Source organism: Miniopterus natalensis, chromosome 6, assembly GCF_054644295.1.
Source record: "Miniopterus natalensis isolate mMinNat1 chromosome 6, mMinNat1.hap1, whole genome shotgun sequence".
NCBI classification, from domain to species: Eukaryota; Metazoa; Chordata; class Mammalia; order Chiroptera; family Miniopteridae; genus Miniopterus; species Miniopterus natalensis.
In genome coordinates this window covers 46,387,483-46,406,968 of record NC_142086.1, presented here as the reverse complement: position 1 = coordinate 46,406,968, position 19,486 = coordinate 46,387,483, and the positions used below count along the sequence as shown (strand labels likewise).

At 35.7% G+C, this 19,486-nt stretch overlaps 1 protein-coding gene across 3 annotated transcripts in view; it reads left to right on the top strand.

The window, feature by feature from the left end:
* ZNF148 (zinc finger protein 148) overlaps positions 1-19,486 on the top strand; it is a 96,895-nt gene that overhangs the window by 49,355 nt on the left and 28,054 nt on the right. For 2 of the 3 annotated variants that reach the window (XM_087818194.1, XM_016199952.2), the window contains one exon: positions 1,442-1,790. In XM_087818194.1, the coding sequence (XP_087674320.1) occupies positions 1,458-1,790 (333 nt within the window). In that variant the 5' untranslated portion in view covers positions 1,442-1,457. Of the gene's footprint in view, positions 1-798; positions 1,791-19,486 lie in introns of those variants that run through there. The other variant, XM_016199953.2, reaches the window with a different exon arrangement.

The window sequence follows — 19,486 nt, the reverse complement described above, 5'->3', positions numbered from 1 at the left end:
TCATGACCTATTTATTTAATCATGTACAACTACTTAACACTATATTAATAACGAATTAGTAAATTTAGTAAATTTGCTTTTATTTTATTTAAACAAATTTAAAAACATTTATAAAAAAATTTTATTATAGAAAGCTTTCAAATTAGAGATAAATATAATTATGAGAAAAAAACTGGTAATTTTACCACCCGTGGATAATGTTAATATTGTTAGCATTTTAGATAAACCTGTGCACATTCACACACACACACACACACACACACACACACCCCTTTCCTTTATGTTGGGATATTTCCCCGAATTTAAAAATATTTTTAAAGAAGTTTTTTATGACTGGATTTTTTGTTTCAACAGACTTTTTACTGAATTACTATAACAGCTGACAGAAATGTGCACATATCACAGATGTACATCTTGAAATTTTACAAATTGAGCACACCTGTGCAACCATCATTCAGCTCAAGAAAAAACATTGCCAGCTCTCAGACATCCTTCTCTTCCTGCCTTCTATCAGCAGCCCCTCCCAAGGGTAGCCATTCTAATTTTATTTTTAAGAAAAACTTTATTGAGATAAAGTTAAAATTCACCTATTTTAAGTGTAAAATTCAGTGATTTTTTAGTAAATTTGCTGATTTGTGCAGCTATCACTATAGTTTTAAAACATACATATGAATATATTTAATCATTTTTTTGTTGAATATGTAGTGTATTTGCAGTTATTCACTATTGTAAACACTAGTGATTTTTCGTATATATCTTTCTATGCATTTCTGATTTCATCAGAATAGGTTCCTAAAAGCATAGTCACTGGTTCAAAGAGTATGTGCATTTTTATGACTTTTGATACATAGATCAAATTGCCTTTGAAAATTGTTGAACTAATTTATATTCCCACTGTCAGTGGATAAGTGTGTTTTTTTTAAAACCACCTCAACATTGGACTTAATTTTTTTAAGTCATCACCAGTTTTGTAGAAGAAATATTGATATCTTTGTTTTAATATTTATTTCTTTGATTACTACTGTAATTGACTATTATTTTATGTATTTAGTGACTGTTTCTAAGTTTTTTTATGATTTGCCTGATAATGTTCTGTTAGTTTATTTCCTAATGAATGCATTTCTTTTTATTTTAAGACATTTTAATATATTAGAGGATATGAATCCTTGACTATTACAAATACTTTTTTCCTAATTTGCTTAATGTCAGCCTCATTTTTCATAAAAATAGAGTATACTTTTAAGACAAAAATGAAAATTTGTGTTTTACTAGCCTTATGGAAACTTACCTTGGTAATTTAAAAATTGGAGGCAATACTGAACTATATGAATGAAGTTTTTCTATTAAAGTGGGTACCTTTCATAATTTGAATTAACAAAATTATCAAGTAGACCTATAAAACTAATTTATTATGCTTTGTTGCCAAACTTGGTCTTTCTAGGCAGTTATAATTAAGCATGAACATTGACGACAAACTGGAAGGATTATTTCTTAAATGTGGCGGCATAGACGAAATGCAGTCTTCCAGGGCGATGGTTGTAATGGGTGGAGTGTCTGGCCAGTCCACTGTGTCCGGGGACCTGCAGGAGTCAGTACTTCAAGATCGGAGTTTGCCCCACCAGGAGATCCTTGCTGCAGATGAAGTGTTACAAGAAAGTGAAATGAGACAACAGGATATGATATCACATGATGAACTCATGGTCCATGAGGAGACAGTGAAAAATGATGAAGAGCAGATGGAAACACATGAAAGACTTCCTCAAGGACTGCAATATGCACTTAATGTCCCTGTAAGTAACTCCTTTATAAAACATTGATCATAGAAATATAACTAGAACATTATACATTAACTAGAAACATAATTTTGTATTAAGTAATACTACAAGTCATTGAAGAAATTTCAGAAAATGTTTAATGGCTAAATAGTTAAATTGGTGTTTTTAAATAGATACAGTGAAGAGTGACAGAAATTATATTTGAAAAGGCAAAATTAAGTTTTTGTATTACATACATTTTAGAAACTTATCTTTTCCAGGATAACATTTATTTCTTCATCAGGATTACTGTGTTAAATTTTTAAGTGCTTAATTTTTATAGTATTTTGTTTTAACTTCTGGGTTTTCCTTTAATGGATAGAAAGATTGAATCTTTTTTTTTTTTAAATATATCTTTATTGATTTCATAGAGAGGAAAGGAGAGGGATAGAGAGATGGAAACATCTATGATGAGAGAGTCATTGATCGGCTGCCTCCTGCACACCCCCGACTGGGGATCGAGCCCGTAACCTGGGCATGTGCCCTGACCGGGAATCGAACCCCGATCGCCTGGATCCTGGGTCAACGCTCAACCGCTGAGCCATGCCCAGCTGGGTGAAAGATTGAATCTTGAGCATAATTAGAGAAAGAGCATGCACTTGAGAGGTTTTCCTTCAAGTTGTGTAACTCAGCAATTCCTGCCGTCTTAGTTTTTTAAATTATCTTTTGAAAGTATATCAGATGTTTAGTCCTCTCTCTACCTTAGATATGGCTCATCACCTAAGGTATTCTTTTGTAAGGCACCCATAACGTTTTTGCCTTCTATTTTTATTTTTACCTCATAAACAACAAAACCACAACCATGTGCAATCCTTTTCTATTCTTCCTGTGATATTAAACCTGGATTCCTTTCAGTACATTTAACATACTGTACTTTTTCTTTTGCTTCATGACCTTCATATACCTGGCTTATGATATTCCCTTCAGCCATACCGCTCTGTGTTTTTTAACCAAGTTAGTGCTTCATCACCATCACCCTGCCACTTCTGTCCAGTCTAGGTTGAGTCCCTGCTATAGGGGCTTGTGATTGCGTGTTCAGTGTTCTGTCTCTCTGATAGATTGTAGATTCTACAAGAGCGTGAAGTCTGCCTTATCTTTCCTTATATCCCAGTTGTTGGTACACGGTGTGAATAAATGGATAACTGCTTGTAGTTGTGTTCTAGTACATGTGCTTACCAACTTTTACCTAGCTCATAGCAATAGCCTTTTCTTATTTTAGTAGGCTGATGTGATTTTTGAATGTTGAACCGGCCTTGCATAGCGGGAATAAATTCCACTTGGTTGTGGTGTATAATTCTTTTTATACATTATTGGATTTAATTTGCTAATATTTTGTTGAGGATCTTGCATCTATGTTCATGAGAGATATTGGTCTAGTTTTATTTTTTTGTAATATCTTTGTCAGATTTTGATATTAGAGTAATCCCGAATTAATAGAGTGAATTAGGAATATTCCTTCTGCTTCTGGTCTTCTGGAAGAGATTGTAAAGAATTGGTATGTCTTCCTTAAATGTTTGTTAGAATTTACAAGCGAATCCATATGGCCTGGTATTTTCTTTTTTGTAAGGTTATTAATTACTGATTCAATTTCTTTTACAGATATAGGCCTACATAGATGGTTTTTTTTTTCTTGTGTGAGTTTTGGCAAATTGTATCTTCCAAGGAATTGATCTATTTCATCAAGGTTCAAGGAATTGATCCATTTCACCAAGGTTATCAAATTTGTCAGCATAGAGTTGTTCGTAGTAATTCCCTTATTATCCTGCCAGTCTCCATGGAGTCTGTTGTGGTGTCCCCACTTTCATTTTTGATATTAATTGCTTATGTGTTCTTCTCCCGTTTCTTCTTAGCCTGGCTAGGTAGGGTCTTGTTGCCTTTCTTAAGTACAGTTTTTAAGTATAAAGTAGTGTTAGCTATATTCATATTGTCATAAAACAAATCTCTAGAACCGTTTCATTTTGCAAAACTGAATTTCTATACCCATTGAACAATTTCCCATTTCCTCTCGTCCCATTAGAGGCTTACTCATATCTATTTAGAAAGAACCAACTTTTGATTTTCACTATTTATTTCCAGTTTTCAATTTAATTGATTTCTGTTCTAATTTTTATGGTTTCTTTTCTGTTATTTTGGATTTAATTTGCTCTTTTTCCCCCTAGTTTTCTAAGGTAGAAGGTTAGATGATTGATTTTAGATCTTCTTTTCTAATATATGTATTCAAGGCTATAAATTTCCCTCTAAGCATTCTTTTCACTGTGTTCCACAAATTTTGATAAGTTGTATTTTTATTTTCATTTTGTTCTGCATATCTTTTAATTTCTCCTGAGATTTCTTTTTTAAATTAATTTTTTTGCAGGTGACATTGGTTAATAAGATTATATAGGTTTCAAGTGTTCAGTTCTCTGATACATCATCCGTATATTGCATTGTCTGTTCACCGCCCAAAGTCAAATCTCCTTCTGTCATTATACATTTGACCTCATTTACCCTTTATTACCTTTTCACCACCCCCACCCCTCTGGCAACCACCATACTGTTAACTGTGTCTATGAGTTTTTGTTTGTTGTGTTTGTTCATTTGTTTTCAGTTTTATATCCCATGTAAGAATGAAATCATATGGTTCTTGACTTTTTCTCTCTGACTTATTTTGCTTAGCATGATATTTTCAAGATCCACGGTTGTTGCAAATGGCAGTATTTCATCTTTTCTTATGCCTGAGTAGTATTCCATTGTATATATGTACCACATCTTCTTTATCCAATTCTCTATCGAAGGACACTGGTTGTCTCTATGCCTTGGCCACTGTGAATAATGCTGCAATGAACATAGGGGTGCATATATGTTTACCAATAAATGTTTTCTAGTTTCTCAGGTAGATACCCAGGAAAGGGATTGCTGTGTCATTTGGTAACTCTATTCTTAATTTTTTGAGGAACCACCAGACTGTACCAGTTTGCACCCCCATCAGTAGTGAAGGAGGGTTCCTTTTCTCCACAACCTCTCCAGCACTTGTTAGTATACTCGTCTTATTGAAAATAGCCATTCTAACAGGTGTGAGGTGGTATCTCATTGTCGTTTGGATTTGTATTTCCCTAATAATGAAGTTGAGCATCTTTTCATATATCTGTTGGCCATTTGTATGTCTTCTTGGGAGAAGTGTCTGTCTGGGTCCTCTCCCCATATTTTAATTGGATTGTCTGTTTGTTTAGTGTTGAGTTGTATGAATTCTTTTTTTTTAAAATCTTTATTGTTGAAAGTATTACAGGTGTCCCATTTTTCCCCCCAATTGACCCCCTCCGCCTCGCTCCCACGCCCTCCCCAGGCCTTCACCCCATTATTGTCTGTGTCCATGAGTTATGCACATAACTCTTCCCTCTGAAATATGATCATCTGTTGCATGCATCAGTGTCTCTGGATCTATTTCGTTTGTCAGGTTCTTCTGTTCATTAGCTTCTTCTTAAAGAAGACCCTTCAACATTTCATGTAGTACTGGTCTGGTGGTGATGAACTCCTTTAGCTTTTCCTTGTGTGAGAAGCTCTTTATCTGACCTTCACTTCTAAGTGACAGCTTTGCTGGGTAGAGCAATCTTGGTTGTATGTCCTTGTTTATCATCACTTTGAATATTTCTTGCCACTCCCTTCTGGCCTGCAAAGTTTCTGTTGAGAAATCAGCTGACAGTCATATGGGTGCTCCCTTGTAGGTAACTAATTGCTTTTCTCTTGCTGCTTTTAAGATTCTCTCTTTGTCTTTAACTTTTGGCATTTTAATTATGGTGCATCTTGCTGTGGGCCTCTTTGAGTTCCTCTTGTTTGGGACTGTCTGTGCTTCCTGGACTTGTAAGTCGATTTCTTTCCCCAGGTAGGGGAAGTTTTCTGTCATAATTTTTTTAAATAGGTTTTCAATTTCTTGCTCTCTTCTCCTTCTGGCACTCAATAATACGAATGTTGGGCCTCTTGAATTTGTCCCAGAGGCTCCTTATACTATTTTCATATTTCTGGATTCTTTTTTCTTTTTGCTCTTCTGATTGGGTGGTTTTTGTTTCCTCATGTTCCAAATTGCTGATTTGATTCTCAGCGTCCTCTACTCTACTGTTGATTCCCTGTAAATTATTATTCATTTCAGTTCCTGTAGCCTTCATTTCTGATTGGTACTTTATTATGTCATCGATGGTCTCACTTGTTTTTGTAATAGTCTTACTAATATCCTTGAGCATCCTTATAACCATAATTCTGAACTCTGTATCTACTAGCTTGCTTGGTTCTATTTCATTTAGTTCCTTTTCTGGAGATTTCTTCTTTTGTTTCCTTTTTGACATGTTTCTTTGCCTCCACATTATGGCTGCTTCCAGGTGTTTGTTTCTATGTATTAGGTAGAGCTGCTATGTCTCCTGGAATTTGTAGAGTGGCTTTGTGTAGTAGGTGTCCTGTAGGGTCCAGTGACTCAGCCTCCCCAGTCAGCTGAGCTGGGCTTTCTAGGTGCTCCCCTGTGTAGGCTGTCTTGTTGTAGTTGAGCCTTGGTTGCTATTGGGTTCACTGGGAGGAACTGACCCCCAGACCCCCTCTGTGTGGGGAGGGTTTGCCAAAGGAGCAGTGGCCTCTGTCAGCTCTTCTGTCTGGGAGAAAGCTGCCCCTCCACCTCTGGCCCTGATTTCAGGCAAGTTAGTTCCTCCCCAAATGTCCCAGGTTACTTTCAAGCTGCTTCCCAGCACTGGAGCTCAGAGGGAGCATGTTTCTGAGTGAGTCCGTGTGCGGGCCCTTTAAGAGAACAACCTGGGACTCCTGCTGCTTCTGTGTCCCTCAGTGACAGTCCCCGCTGGTTTTTACAGCCTGAAGTTGTGGGGACTTCTCTTCCCGGCCCTGGAGCCCTGGGCTGGGGGTCCGATGTGGGGCTGGGACCTCTCACTCCTCTGGGAAACCCCCACCACTGAGATGTTCCTTCTGGGTTTCAACCGCGGTACAGGGTGTGGGCCTGCGGCGGAGTCTCCGGGATTCAGCCCTGATCTGCCCGCCCCTCCGCCCCTCCGCCCCCTCCTACCGATCTCATTGCTTCCTCAGTTCCCTGGTTGTAGGGCTTCTGTTAAGCTAGATTTCAGGAGGTTCTGAGTGATGGTTGTTCTGTATTTTAGTTGTAATTTTGATGTGGTTGTGGGAGGCGACGGGTACAGCTGTTACCTACACCACCATCTTAGTAAGTTTCCCAGCTCAGAGAAATCTTGAACCATGTTTAAAACTACTGATAGCAGATTGTTAACTACTGCTGGATTCTCCATCCCAATACTATCGTCAGATAGAAAATTCCCACAGGACTTCATGTTAGACTTCTAGCAGTCACTGCTTTCCTTTGCTAGCTTTCTTGGCACACCCTTCAGATCTGAATTCTTTCTATATTTTGTCTATTAACCCCTTGTTGGAGCTGTTGTCTGTAAATGGTTGCCTTTTTGTTGGCTGGTTGTCATTGTTGAATTGTATAAGTGCTTTGTATATTGTGGATATTAACCCCCTATTGGGAGGTGGTGTTCACAAATGTCTTCTCCCATTCAGTTGATTGCCTTTTTGTTTTTTACAGTTTTGTTTGCTGTGCAGAAGCTTTTTAGTTTGATGTAGCGCTGTTTGTTTAATTTTGCTTCTGCTTTCCTTGCCTTTGAGGTCAAATTCATAAAATCGTCTCCTGAGATTTTTATTTGAGACGTAGGCATATCGGGGCTAAATCCCAGAGACTCCGCCGCGGGCCCACACCCTGTGCTGCGGTTTTTTTTAGAAATATGTTGTTTAATCTCCCAAGTGTTTTGGGATCTTCCAGCTGTTTTTCTGTTATTGATTTCTAGTTTAATTCCATTGTGCCTTGAGAGCATATTTGGCATATTTTCTATTTTAAATTTGTTAAGGTGTTTTATGACCCTGATTGTGGTGAATGCTCTATGTGAGCTTGAGAAGAATGTGTGTTCTGCTGTATTAGGATGAAGTAGTCTATACATTACAGTAGCCTTTCTATTGGATTGACTGTAGCCTGACTGAGCCTTGTCCAAACTATATAGTTTCTATACTGATCGTTCCAAAATGAGACTTTTACTTCTCACTCCTCTACTCAAACTTCTTCAGAGGTTCTTTGTTGCCAAACAGCTAAAATATACCCTTTTGCATGGGCTGAAAGAGCCTTCAAGTCAGATCTCTTCTCATCTTATCTGGCTTCTTAGACAATAATTCAAGCCCGTCTCCTCACTTCGTCCTTCAAGCATATCAAATTACTTTAATTGTCCAGGTCCACTATTATTTTTTCTATTGCTTCTGTACATGTTGTATGTACCTGTACTATTTTTTGGCAATATACCATTTTTCACTTCTCAGGAGATCTCTTTTCTGGAGCCTGTCTTTTAACTTTGTGTTGTCAGTACCTGGGCTACTGTAAGCAATTAAATATTTTTTGAGTGAAAATACTATTTTTTTTCAACTGAGGGAAAGTTTAAAGTGGAATGCTCTCAGATGCTAAGTTTTGACAACTGCTTAAACTTGTATAACCCATAGCCCATAAAGATATAGAATATTTCCATCATCTTAGAAGATTTCTTTGTGTTTTTTCCTAGTTAATCCCTTATACAGCAGTTGTTTGATGCTCCCCCCCCCCACTCCAGTAGATTAGAGTTGTCCTTTGAGAACTTCATGAAAATAGAATCATGTAACTCTTTTGTCTCGCTTTTGCTGAGCATAATGTTTTTGCAGTTTATCCATGTTGGTTAAGTGTATCAGCAAATACTTTATTTCTTTTAATTGTTGATTAGTATTCTGTTGTTTTACCCTAAATTTTGTTTATTTTCCTTTATATGATTGTTAGTTTTCAAACTTTATGAATAAAGCTGCTGTAACATTTTTGAACAACTCTTTTTCTTGTATATTTTTGTTGAAATTAACCATTTCTCTTGTGTTTTCATTTTGTTTTATTGATCTGATGTCTATCTTTGCATCAGCATTACATATCTTGATTGCTCTATCTTTTATAGTAAATATAAAAATTAGGTAGTGTAGTCCTCTGATTTTGTTGTTATTTTGCAAGACAGTTGTGACTATTCTAGGTTGTTTGCATTTTCATATAAAAATATAGAATCAGCCTTTCAGTTTCTCGACTTGATGGAAAGCAACATTTAAACAATACTGGCTTCCAATCCATGAACGTGGTATATTGCCACATTTATTTAGGTTTTCTTTAACTTATCTTAGCATTGTTTTTTAAGTTTTCACTGTAAAGTTACTGGACATATTTTCTTATATTTACCCTTAAGTGCTATTTTATTTTTTGGAAACAATTATAAGTGGCATTTTTATGTCTAATTGTTCAGGACTAGTATGTAGAAATCTTTTTATATTGACTGTGTATTCTATGACCTTGTTACATGTAGTTAATAGTTCTAGCAGTTATTTAGGTTTATTCACAGTCATATTGTCTGATTATATTGTTTATACATTTTACATCTTCCTTTCCAATCTGTGTGTCTTACTTTTTCCTTCCTTATTGCACTGACCATACCCTCCAGTACAATGTTGAATAAAAGTGGTAAGAGAAGACATCTTTGCCTTGTTTCTCATCTTTAGGGGGCTGCATTCGGTTTTTTATCATTAAGAATTATTTTTTTAAGAAGTATTTTAGCTCTAGGTTTTTTTATAGATGACTTTATTAGGTTGAAGAAGTTTTCTTTCTAGTTTGCTAGAAATTCTTTGTAAAAATGAATGGATGTATAACTTTATCAAATGCTTTTTCTCCATCTATTAGATAATCTTACAGTTTTTTCTCCTTATTATCTTAAAATAGGGAATTACATTGATTTTCAAAATTAAATCAACCTTGCATTCCTGGGATTAACTGATTTGGGTCATGATGTATCATCATTTTTATATGTTGTTAGATTCAGTTTACTAAGTTTTTAAAAGAAATTACTGTGTATGTTTATGAGGGATATTAGTTTTCTTTTGAAAGTTTTTAATTACAAATCCAATTTTTAAAACACATATAAAGCTACTCAGACTTTAAAATTTTTTCTTGAACCATTTTTAATAAGTTGTATTTTTCAAGGAGTTTGTCCATTTTGTTTTAACTGTTTAGTTGAACAGAGTTGTAAATAATATTTTTTTATTTTTTATAGCCTAAAGGACAGATCTATGATTTCTTCTTTCTCATTCCTGATAGTGGTAATTAATTTTTTTCTTCCTTAGTCTGCGAAGAGATTTATCAATTTTACTGATATCTTCAAAGAATCAGGTTTTGGTTTTATTGATTATTTACTGTTATTTATTTTAACTTTCGTCTTCATTCTGTTAGTTTCTTCTTTCTACTTTTTAAAAAATTTGGTCTTTTCCTAGCTTTTTGAAGTGGAAGGTTAGATGATTCTTAGACTTCATTTTTAATGTAAGCGTTTGAAGTTCTAAACTCCTTACCTTCCTTTTGATTTCTTTTTGACCCATGAATTGATTAGAAGTGCTTTGTTCAATTTCTTAATATTTTGAAAAGTTGCAGATATCTTTTTGCCATTGATATTTAATCATTGCATTCAGAGAACTGTACATTGTATAATTTCAGTCTTTTTAAATTTGTTGAGACTTGTGTTAGCGCCCACCATTTAATTAGTTGATGAATATTCTTTATTCACTTGAAAAGAATGTGCATTCTGGCTGTCCTTGTGTGGGTTATTTTGTAAATGTCAATTAGGTCACATTGGTTAGTTGTGTTCTTCAAGTCTTTTATATCCTTACTTGTTTTCCAACAATTAAAAGGTGTTTGCAGAAAGACCCAGTTCAAATTTGTATGTTGCATTCATTGTCATGTCTTTAGTTTTCTTTAGTCTGGGTTACTTTTTTATGATTATAATACTTGAAAATTACCAACCCTCTATTTTATAAAGTACTTCTTAGTTTGGGTTTATCTGATTTTTTTTCCTTTTAATGAGATTTAAGTTATTACCTTTGGCAGGCATATCGCAAAAAGTGGTGCTGTGTTCTCTCCCCACTGCATTCTGACATGTGGCACTTGATTTTTATTTTCCCTGTTCTGATGATGGTTCACTTTGATCAGTTGATTAAAATGATGTCTGCCAGGTTTTCCCACTGTAAAGTTAATCTCATTTCTCATCACACTTTTAATTTATTCATTTATTTATTTGTATCAACATGGACGTAGGAGTTTTTTATTCACTGGGTTAAAATCTATTATATGATTATTTTAATGCTTGGTTGGAGATTTGTCCAGTTGGAGCCTCTTAAAGTGGGCTTCTATGTTCTTTGACATGTTCCATCAATCTTTGAGCACCTTGCCTTCTGTCACAGGGTGTTCTAGGCTTATCTTTATTTTTCCTGGCTTATCTTGTATTTTTCCTGCCTCAGCCCTGGAATCAGTCATTTCTCTGAGTACCTTTAGTTCATTTTAGTAGAGAATGGTATTTAGAAGTCAAGACCTGGGTTCTTAATGTGCTGCTTATTGCTGTTGTGGTATAGCTGCTCCCAGTCCTCTCAGTGGACAAAGCCAGAGAAAATATGTATGTATGTAATTATATACGTCTGTATGTATATATGTGCACCCATTTACTTATATAATTATCTCCATATCTATCTATTAGTATTGAAAACCATGAGTTCACACTGATATCTCCAGTTAGAGTCCATTACACAGAGTATATTTTAGGTTTCTCGTGTCTGTATTTTATGACTTCCTTCTTATAAACAGTGAGAAACCTGGCTTTTGATATCCTTAATATATTTACTTATTTGGTCCATTTTTCCTGCTCTACTACCTCCCTTCCTGTGCAGATTCCCTCTTCACTCTACCCAGGCTCCTATTCTCCATGGCAGAGCATGCCACTCCGGGTCTCCTGTATAGATGCCTTTCTCTCCTTGCATATGCTTTAACAACTTGTATTGAGTTTCATCACCACATGGAGCCTGCCCTCTTTATACACTGTGCTCGTCCACACCTACTCTTTTGATACCTTCTACACCCCACCTAGCTTCTGAACCTTGCTCCAGGCTGACCTTCCTTCACAGCATAGATCCTTACTTATGCTGTTTGGGCTCCAGCACCTCATGCTGAGTTGCCCTTGAATGTGGAGAACCTGCTTTGGGCAGCCCTGCCATGCAGATGCCCTGTTTATCTTGCCTGGGATCTAATACCATGTTCTGCTCTAGCTTATGGCTTTAGGAGTGAGTGGTCCACAAAGAGTAAGTGGTTTAGGAGGGCCAAGAAGGGAAGGGGCGTGACTTACTTTTACTGCTTTTAAACTTAAGTTTGAAATTACACAGATTCATAGGAAGTTGTAGAAATACTATAGAGATATCCCATGTACTCTTATTTTCCCTCAGTGGTTACTTAGGTAACTATAGTACAGTCTCAGAATAAGGAAATTGACATTGCTACAATATCTAGTGTTCTATATATATAATATAGGTGGGTATGTGTAACCACAGTCAAGATACAGAACTAATACATCAGCACAAAAGGTCTTCCTTGTGCTTTCCCTTTGTAGTCACACCATTTTCCCCCTGCACCATTCCTTACCCCTGGCTGTCCTATTCCTAATTTTTCATTTCTATAACTTAGTCATTTTGAGAATGTTATGTCATTTGAGGTTGACATTTTTCACTTAACATAATTCCCTTGAGAACCACCTGAGTTGTGCTTATCAAGAATTTGTTCTTTTTTATTACAAAGTGGTATTCCATGGTATGGATGAACCACACTTTAACCATTCAGTTATTAAAGGACATTTTAGTTGTTTCCACATTTTGGCTATTACAAATAAAGGTACTATGAAAACTCATGTGTAGGTCATAGGTGTACATATTTCCAGAATAAATACCCTATTATATTCCTACCACTAAATATAGTTACTCCTAACACTTTGGTATAACTGGTTTTCTTTGATTTGCACACCGTGCATAACATCATGTTGCTTTTTATCCACTCTTTTTACTTACCCACATATTTTGAACTTTTTGTGAACTTCTTATTCTTCTAATACATACTTCTTAAATGTCTGCTCGATATTCCATATTTATGGATAATCCATAATTGATGTGAAAGGAAAGATTATTTTTAGCAGTTTTGAGTTTTAGGTAATAGAATATTTAAGTGATGTTTTATAGAAATTGGTAACCCTCTTTGTACCTAAGGAATTACTCATCTGTAATTGTATAATAATAACCATAAATATTTGTGTAGAATTTCAAAGTTTTCTAGGTGCTCTTTATGTAATCTCATTTGATATTTTGATGTGTTGTATGAGTTGGATATTACTACTGTCACTAATTAATAGATGAGGAAATGATTATGATAATAAGTGGCATCAAGAACCTACCATATATTGCTGTGGGCTATAGTTGATGCTTTATGTATGTAATCTCTTTTAACTCTACAGAAATTTCATGAGGATTATTTCCTCCATTTTACAGGTGGAAAAAGTTTCAAATGATTAAAATTTAATTGATCAGCCTCACTGCTAATATTACTGTTTGGAATTAGATTGTGTTTCCTTTAACTCCAACTTATGCTTTTCTTGCTTTGCTGTATTACTTCTGGAAGCCAAGTTCACCTACATAGTAATTGGAAAAGGTGGGATTAAAACTCAGATCTTGTGCTTCATGTAAATATTTTGGCATTTTGTGTACTTGTTATTTTTTAAATTATTATTTTTTTCCTTTAGTAGTACCTGTTATAGAACCACTAAAAAATTCTTTGCACATTCTGGCAGTAACCAAACTATAGTTCATATATGGAAAAATAAAATACGTTCATGCAAAAATCATTTTAAAATAAGTTTGAGTAATTTATATTTATTAAGAAGCAGTTACAGTAATGGAAATAACACTGGATTAAGTGATCTAAGATCTTGGTTAAGTCCTAGTTTTGAAACTTAACAGCTTGGGTAAGACACTTAACTCCCTGAAGTTCTAGTTTTCTTATTGGTATTCTTATTGGTAACATAAGGATAAAACGTAATTCACAGATCACAGTAGTCAGGATCTGAGTTGCTAGATTTGGAAGATATGTTTAAATTTTGGTTTTCCCTCTTAATGGAATTTTAGATAAGCAACCTAACCTTTGTGAGCCTTAGTTTTCTCATTTTGAGGATGGGATGTAAAGAACTAACCTCATAGTGTTATTGTAGGATTAAATGCAATAGAGTATAGTCTAGAGTATACGCACCTCACCCCCCAATTCCCCAAACAGTGTCCCCTAGCACCTAGGACAGTGCCTAGCGCATAGTAAATGTTAGGTAAGTCTTAGTTTATTTTGCTGAGGAGGAGGAATCACAGATTTGTAGAATACCATATAAATGTTGAATATTTTTAAAAACAGCTTTATTGAGGTATTATTGAACACAAAAATTTGCACATATTTAATGTATGCAATTTGATAAGTTTTGAATATTAAATATTTTTGTAGCTAGAAAAAAATCAAAGTAGTACAGAGCTCACATAAACCCGTCACCCAGCTTTCTCTAATATCAAAGCTTCTTCAACCATAGTATTGTTATCAAAACCAGGAACTTAATGTTGATAAAATGCTATTCACTAGTAGTTTTACAGACCTTATTTATATTTGTTTTCTTCCTAATGTCCTTTCCTGTTCCAGGATTCAGTTCAGAATCCCGTATAGCGTTTAGTTATTGTATCTTCATAAGTCTCCTTTATCCTGTGGCAGTTGCTCAGTCTTTCCTTATCTTTTATGACCATGACACTTGATGAATATTAGTCAGTTATTTTTTAGAATTCCTCAGTTTGAGTTTGTCTGATGTTTTCTCATGATTAGCTTGAGGCTCTGCATTTTTTGACAGTCCCACAGAAGTGATGTTGTGTTGTCAGTGCCTCATATTAGGGAGTACAAAAAGTGGATATGTCTTATTACTAGTGATATTAATCATGATTCTTTGTTAAGGTGATATTGGCCAGTTTTCCCCGCTGTAAAGTCACTAGTTTTCCCTTTGTAATTGACAGATATCTTGGAGGAGATACTTTGAATCTGTTTAAATATCCTATTTTACCTCAAATTTTTACCTACTGATTTTAGCATCCATCAGTGGACCCTACTGGCTGTTGTTAATTAATGTGTTTGCCTAATTGTGATTTTTCATTTTCCTCATTTCTTCTATATTTTGTTGTAGCTGTCTGTTTCTCCCATTTATTATTTTTTTCAACTTATATCAGTATGGCTGTTCATTGTTTTCTATGATTATAACCCAATACTGTCATCATTTATCTTGTGGCTCAGATTGTCCCAGCCTTGCCCATTAGGAGCTCTTTCAGATTGGCTTTGTGTCCTTCGACATGTGCTGATCCTTTTTCAGGCGTTTTCACTTCTGGCTCCACAAGGTGTTCCAGGGACATCTTATATTTTCCCCTGCACCAGCTCTGAAGTCAGTCACTTTAAGGAGCCCCAGTTCTTTTATTTGAATCATGGTATTTAGAAAGTAAGTTCTGGGTGCTAGATGTGTTGGATGTCATTGTTCCTCGGTGATCTCAGCAGGTACAACTAGAAAATACATGTATGTCTTCTAACCCACACGTGCACACACATCTATAGTAATTTCATTATGTTGCTGGGGCCCAGGCATCTGTATTAAAAGAGATTGAGTGGAGATGAGGCAGGGAATGCAGAATATAGTTAAGTATCTAGATCAGTGGTTCTCCAAATTTCTGGTTTTCTTTACTCTTTATTTATTTATTTTTATTTATTTTATTTTATTTTTTAAACATATCTTTATTGATGTCAGAGAGAGGAAAGGAGGGGGAGAGAGAGAGAGAGAAACATCAATGATGAGAGAGTCATCGATCAACTGCCTGGCCCGCAATCCGGGCCTGTGCCCTGACCAGGAATCGAACCCTGATCTCCTGGATCCTAGGTCGATGCTCAACCGCTGAGCCACGCCCAGCCGGGCGGTTTCCTTTACTCTTGAAAAATACTTAAAATTCCTAACAGTTCTTGCTTATGTTGTTTATATATCAATATTTACTATTTTAGAAATTAAAACTGAGAAATTTAAAATTTTACTTAATTTATAAACAGCAGGTCTCCTTAGTTAACATATTTTTAGTGAAAACCCTATTTTCTAAAACAAAATTTAGAATTTGTTTTACAATTTTACAAATCTTTTTATTGTCTGGCTTATTAAAAGGTAACTGGTTTCTCAAACTTGCTAATTCATTCCACCTGTGGTGACAGCACATGCTAGTTAGCGTCTGGATAATGCCACTGTATACTTATGAGAGGAGAGTGAAAAAAACAGGTATTACGATGAAAGTCTTTTTTGATCTTGTGGACCACCTGAAAGTGTGTCAGGGACCTTCAGGAGTCCCTGGACCACACTTTGAGAACCACTGGTACAGATTTACTGAAACTCTTACAAAATAAAGGGTCGTATGTTCTAGAGGGATGGGTCTAGAACTACTGCCATGAGGAACAGGAGAGAACTTAAATCATGATGTTATGAAATTGAAAGAATCACATTTCCAGGTAGGATGGGTAGGATTGGGATGGGCAGCATTATTTCAGGTAGGATAACTTGATCACTTTGTCTATTTTATCTGCCAGTTATCTAAATTATAAGATGCCAATATAGCAAGCCAAATGCAAATTTATAGTGAGAAATGTCATAGGGCAGTAGACTAGAGTGTTTTTGTGAACTGTAGATCCCTGAACCTTTTCGATATTGAAAGGTAGCTGTGGACTTTCTCAAACCCTGACAAATGTAGCGCCTTTCAAAATTTTGCATGCAATTATAGGTTAGACGGAAGGGAGGGTTATGGTTCACGAATCACACAAAGGTCTGTCTGTCAGTCTGCTGCTGCCCCTCGCTGCTGTGTTCTGTGGCTTGGTGAGCTTTGAATCAGAAATCTTCCTGTTGGCTGGTTACATCTAACTGTTCTTGCCAAAACCATTCTGGAAAAAAAAAAACACACACACACACACACACACACACACACACACACACACACACACACACACACACACCACCCCCCCACCCCCACCCCCCACCCACCCCTATTTGCTTGGTCTTAAATTTCTTTTTCTCTGGACTCCATGAATACTCCCAAATATTGCTAACATTCTTTCTTTAGAGAGTATGTTTGTAGTTCAGTTAATTGTGTTGTATCTTTCTTTTTACATTTTAACACTTGTTATATTTGTGGTCACATTGATTCAACTTGTTTCCTAGGTAATATTGTGAAACAAATTCCTTCTAGTGATAGTTAAACACATCCTTTTTGTTTGGCTATGTAGTGCTTTATTACTCTCAGAATAACTGTTTCTCTAAATTTGGGAGCAGTTGTTTTGTCTATATGCTTACTCTAGATAATTCTTTCTGAAAGTTTGTCAGTAAGAAGAAGGAAGTTGTTAGAAGAATTTTGGTCTACGAGAATTTATTTTATGGGGGAAGTTTAAGTGTGCTTTTAGGTAGAGAAGTCGCTGGTTGAGTAAAAAATTATTTTAGAGACAGTTGAAGCAGCAGAGCCTCGGAGATGGGCAGGAATGGAATCATACCTTCTTTTTGCTCAAACGGGGACCAGAAGAGGAATGAGAATACCAAAAATTAAAATTGAAAATTGAAAGGAGAGGAGAGTTGGTTAAGGACAGATACTTCTGTCAAGCGTATTAGGTCTTTTCAGTAAAGTACATCAGAAAGAATCTTGAAAGCTGAGCTAGGAGAATAGAATTGATATCATAGGGAAGGAGTTATGGCAGATCCCTCATTGGGGAAATGACAAGAAAACAGTTTTATATTAGTTTATTTGTGGAAGAACATATTGGGAACATGATAATGCCCTAAAACAGCAAGGCTGATAAGGTTAGTTGGAATGAATTGGATGCTGCTGGATATGGATGTGTAGGAAACTGAGAACAAAGAGGACAAGTTCAGAACGATTCATTCTCAGGAGTCACCTTCTTATTTGGGAGTTAGGTAGACCAAAATTAGCAAACCAAATCAAATATTTATTCATTGCATACTGGCAACATTTATTTTAGGTTATATGTACATTTATTGCGTCACTTTTTAACACAGTCTGGAAGAAAAGTGAAGGAGAGTAGCATGTTTGGAAGAAAAAAATAAATGGATTTATGTGATAAACTTGCAGTTCTGCTTAAGTCTTGTGCTTCATCTATGAAGCCTTTTGCAGTTATGTCAAATTCATTAATCTCTCACTTTTATTTCTGCCCTTACTCTCTGTTCCATTTATTTAGGTTGAGCCCAACATGTGTTGTCTTGAATTAGTTTATTTTTTTTGGGTAATACATTAAAATTCCCCATCTACATTTTAAGACATTTGAAAAGGAGACCATTTATTTATTTATTTAAAATTTTATTTTTCATTCACTATCATTTTGTATTAGTTTCAGGTGTACAGTGTAGTATTAGACAATCATATACTTTACAAGTGATCCCCTGGTATTTCAAGTACCCACCTGGTACCATATGTAGTTATTACAATATTATTCACTATATTCCCTATGCTGTGCTTTACATCCCCATTGATTATTTTGTAACTGCCAATCTTTACTTCTTAATCCTTTCACCTTTTTACCCAGCTTCCTAATTCCCCTCCCCATGGGCAACCATCAGTCTGTTCTCTGTATCTGTAAGTCTGTTTTGTTTGTTTCTTTATTTTGTTCTTTAGAGTCCACATATAAGTGAAATAAATAGTATTTGTCTTTCACTTATTTCACTTAGCGTAATATTCTCTAGGCCCATCCATGCTGTCACAAATTGTAAGATTTTATTCTTTTTTATAGCTGAGTAATATTCCATTGTATATATGTACCATTACTTTTGTATCCAGACGTCTGTTGATGGGTACTAGGGTTGCTTCCATATCTTGGCTTTTATAAATAATGCTGCAGTGAACATAGGGGTGCATATATCCTTTCAAATTAGTGTTTTGGGTTTTTCCGGATATATACTCAGAAGTGGAATCTCTGGGTCATAAGGCAGTTTTAACTTTTTGAGGACCCTCTCCATCCTGTTTTTTCATGGTGGCTGCACCAATCTACATTCCCACCAACAGTGCATGGGGGTTCCCTTTTCTCCACATCTTTGCCAACACTTGTCGTGTGTTAGTTTGTTGATGATAGCTGTTCTGTCAGGTGGGAGGTGATATCTCATTGTGGTTTTCATTTGCATTTCTTTGATGATTAGTGATGCTGAGCATGTTTTCATATGTCTGTTGGCCATCTGAATGTCCTCTTTGGAGAAGTGTCTATTCGTGTCCTCTGCCCACTTTTTAATTGCATTGTTTCTTTGGGGGGGGGGTGTCGAGTTGTATTCTTTATAAATACGGTCTTTAAAAATAAGGGGTATTAGTCTCTTATTGGATGTATCATTGGTGAATATCTGTTTCTATTCAATAGGTTGTCTTTTCATTTTGTTGATGGAAACCTTTTATTTATTATTTTAAAAAATAGGTTTTTATTGATTTCAGAGAGGAAGGGAGAGGGAGAGAGGGATAGAAATATCAATGATGAGAGAGAGTCATTGATCAACTGCCTCCTGCATTCCCCTACTTGGGATTGAGCCCGAAACCTGGGCATGTGCCCTGACCAGGAATGAAACTGTGACCTCCTGGTTCATGGATTGACACTCAATTACTGAGCCACACTGGCTGGGCAAGACCTTATATTTAGAATGTGTTCTAATATCTAG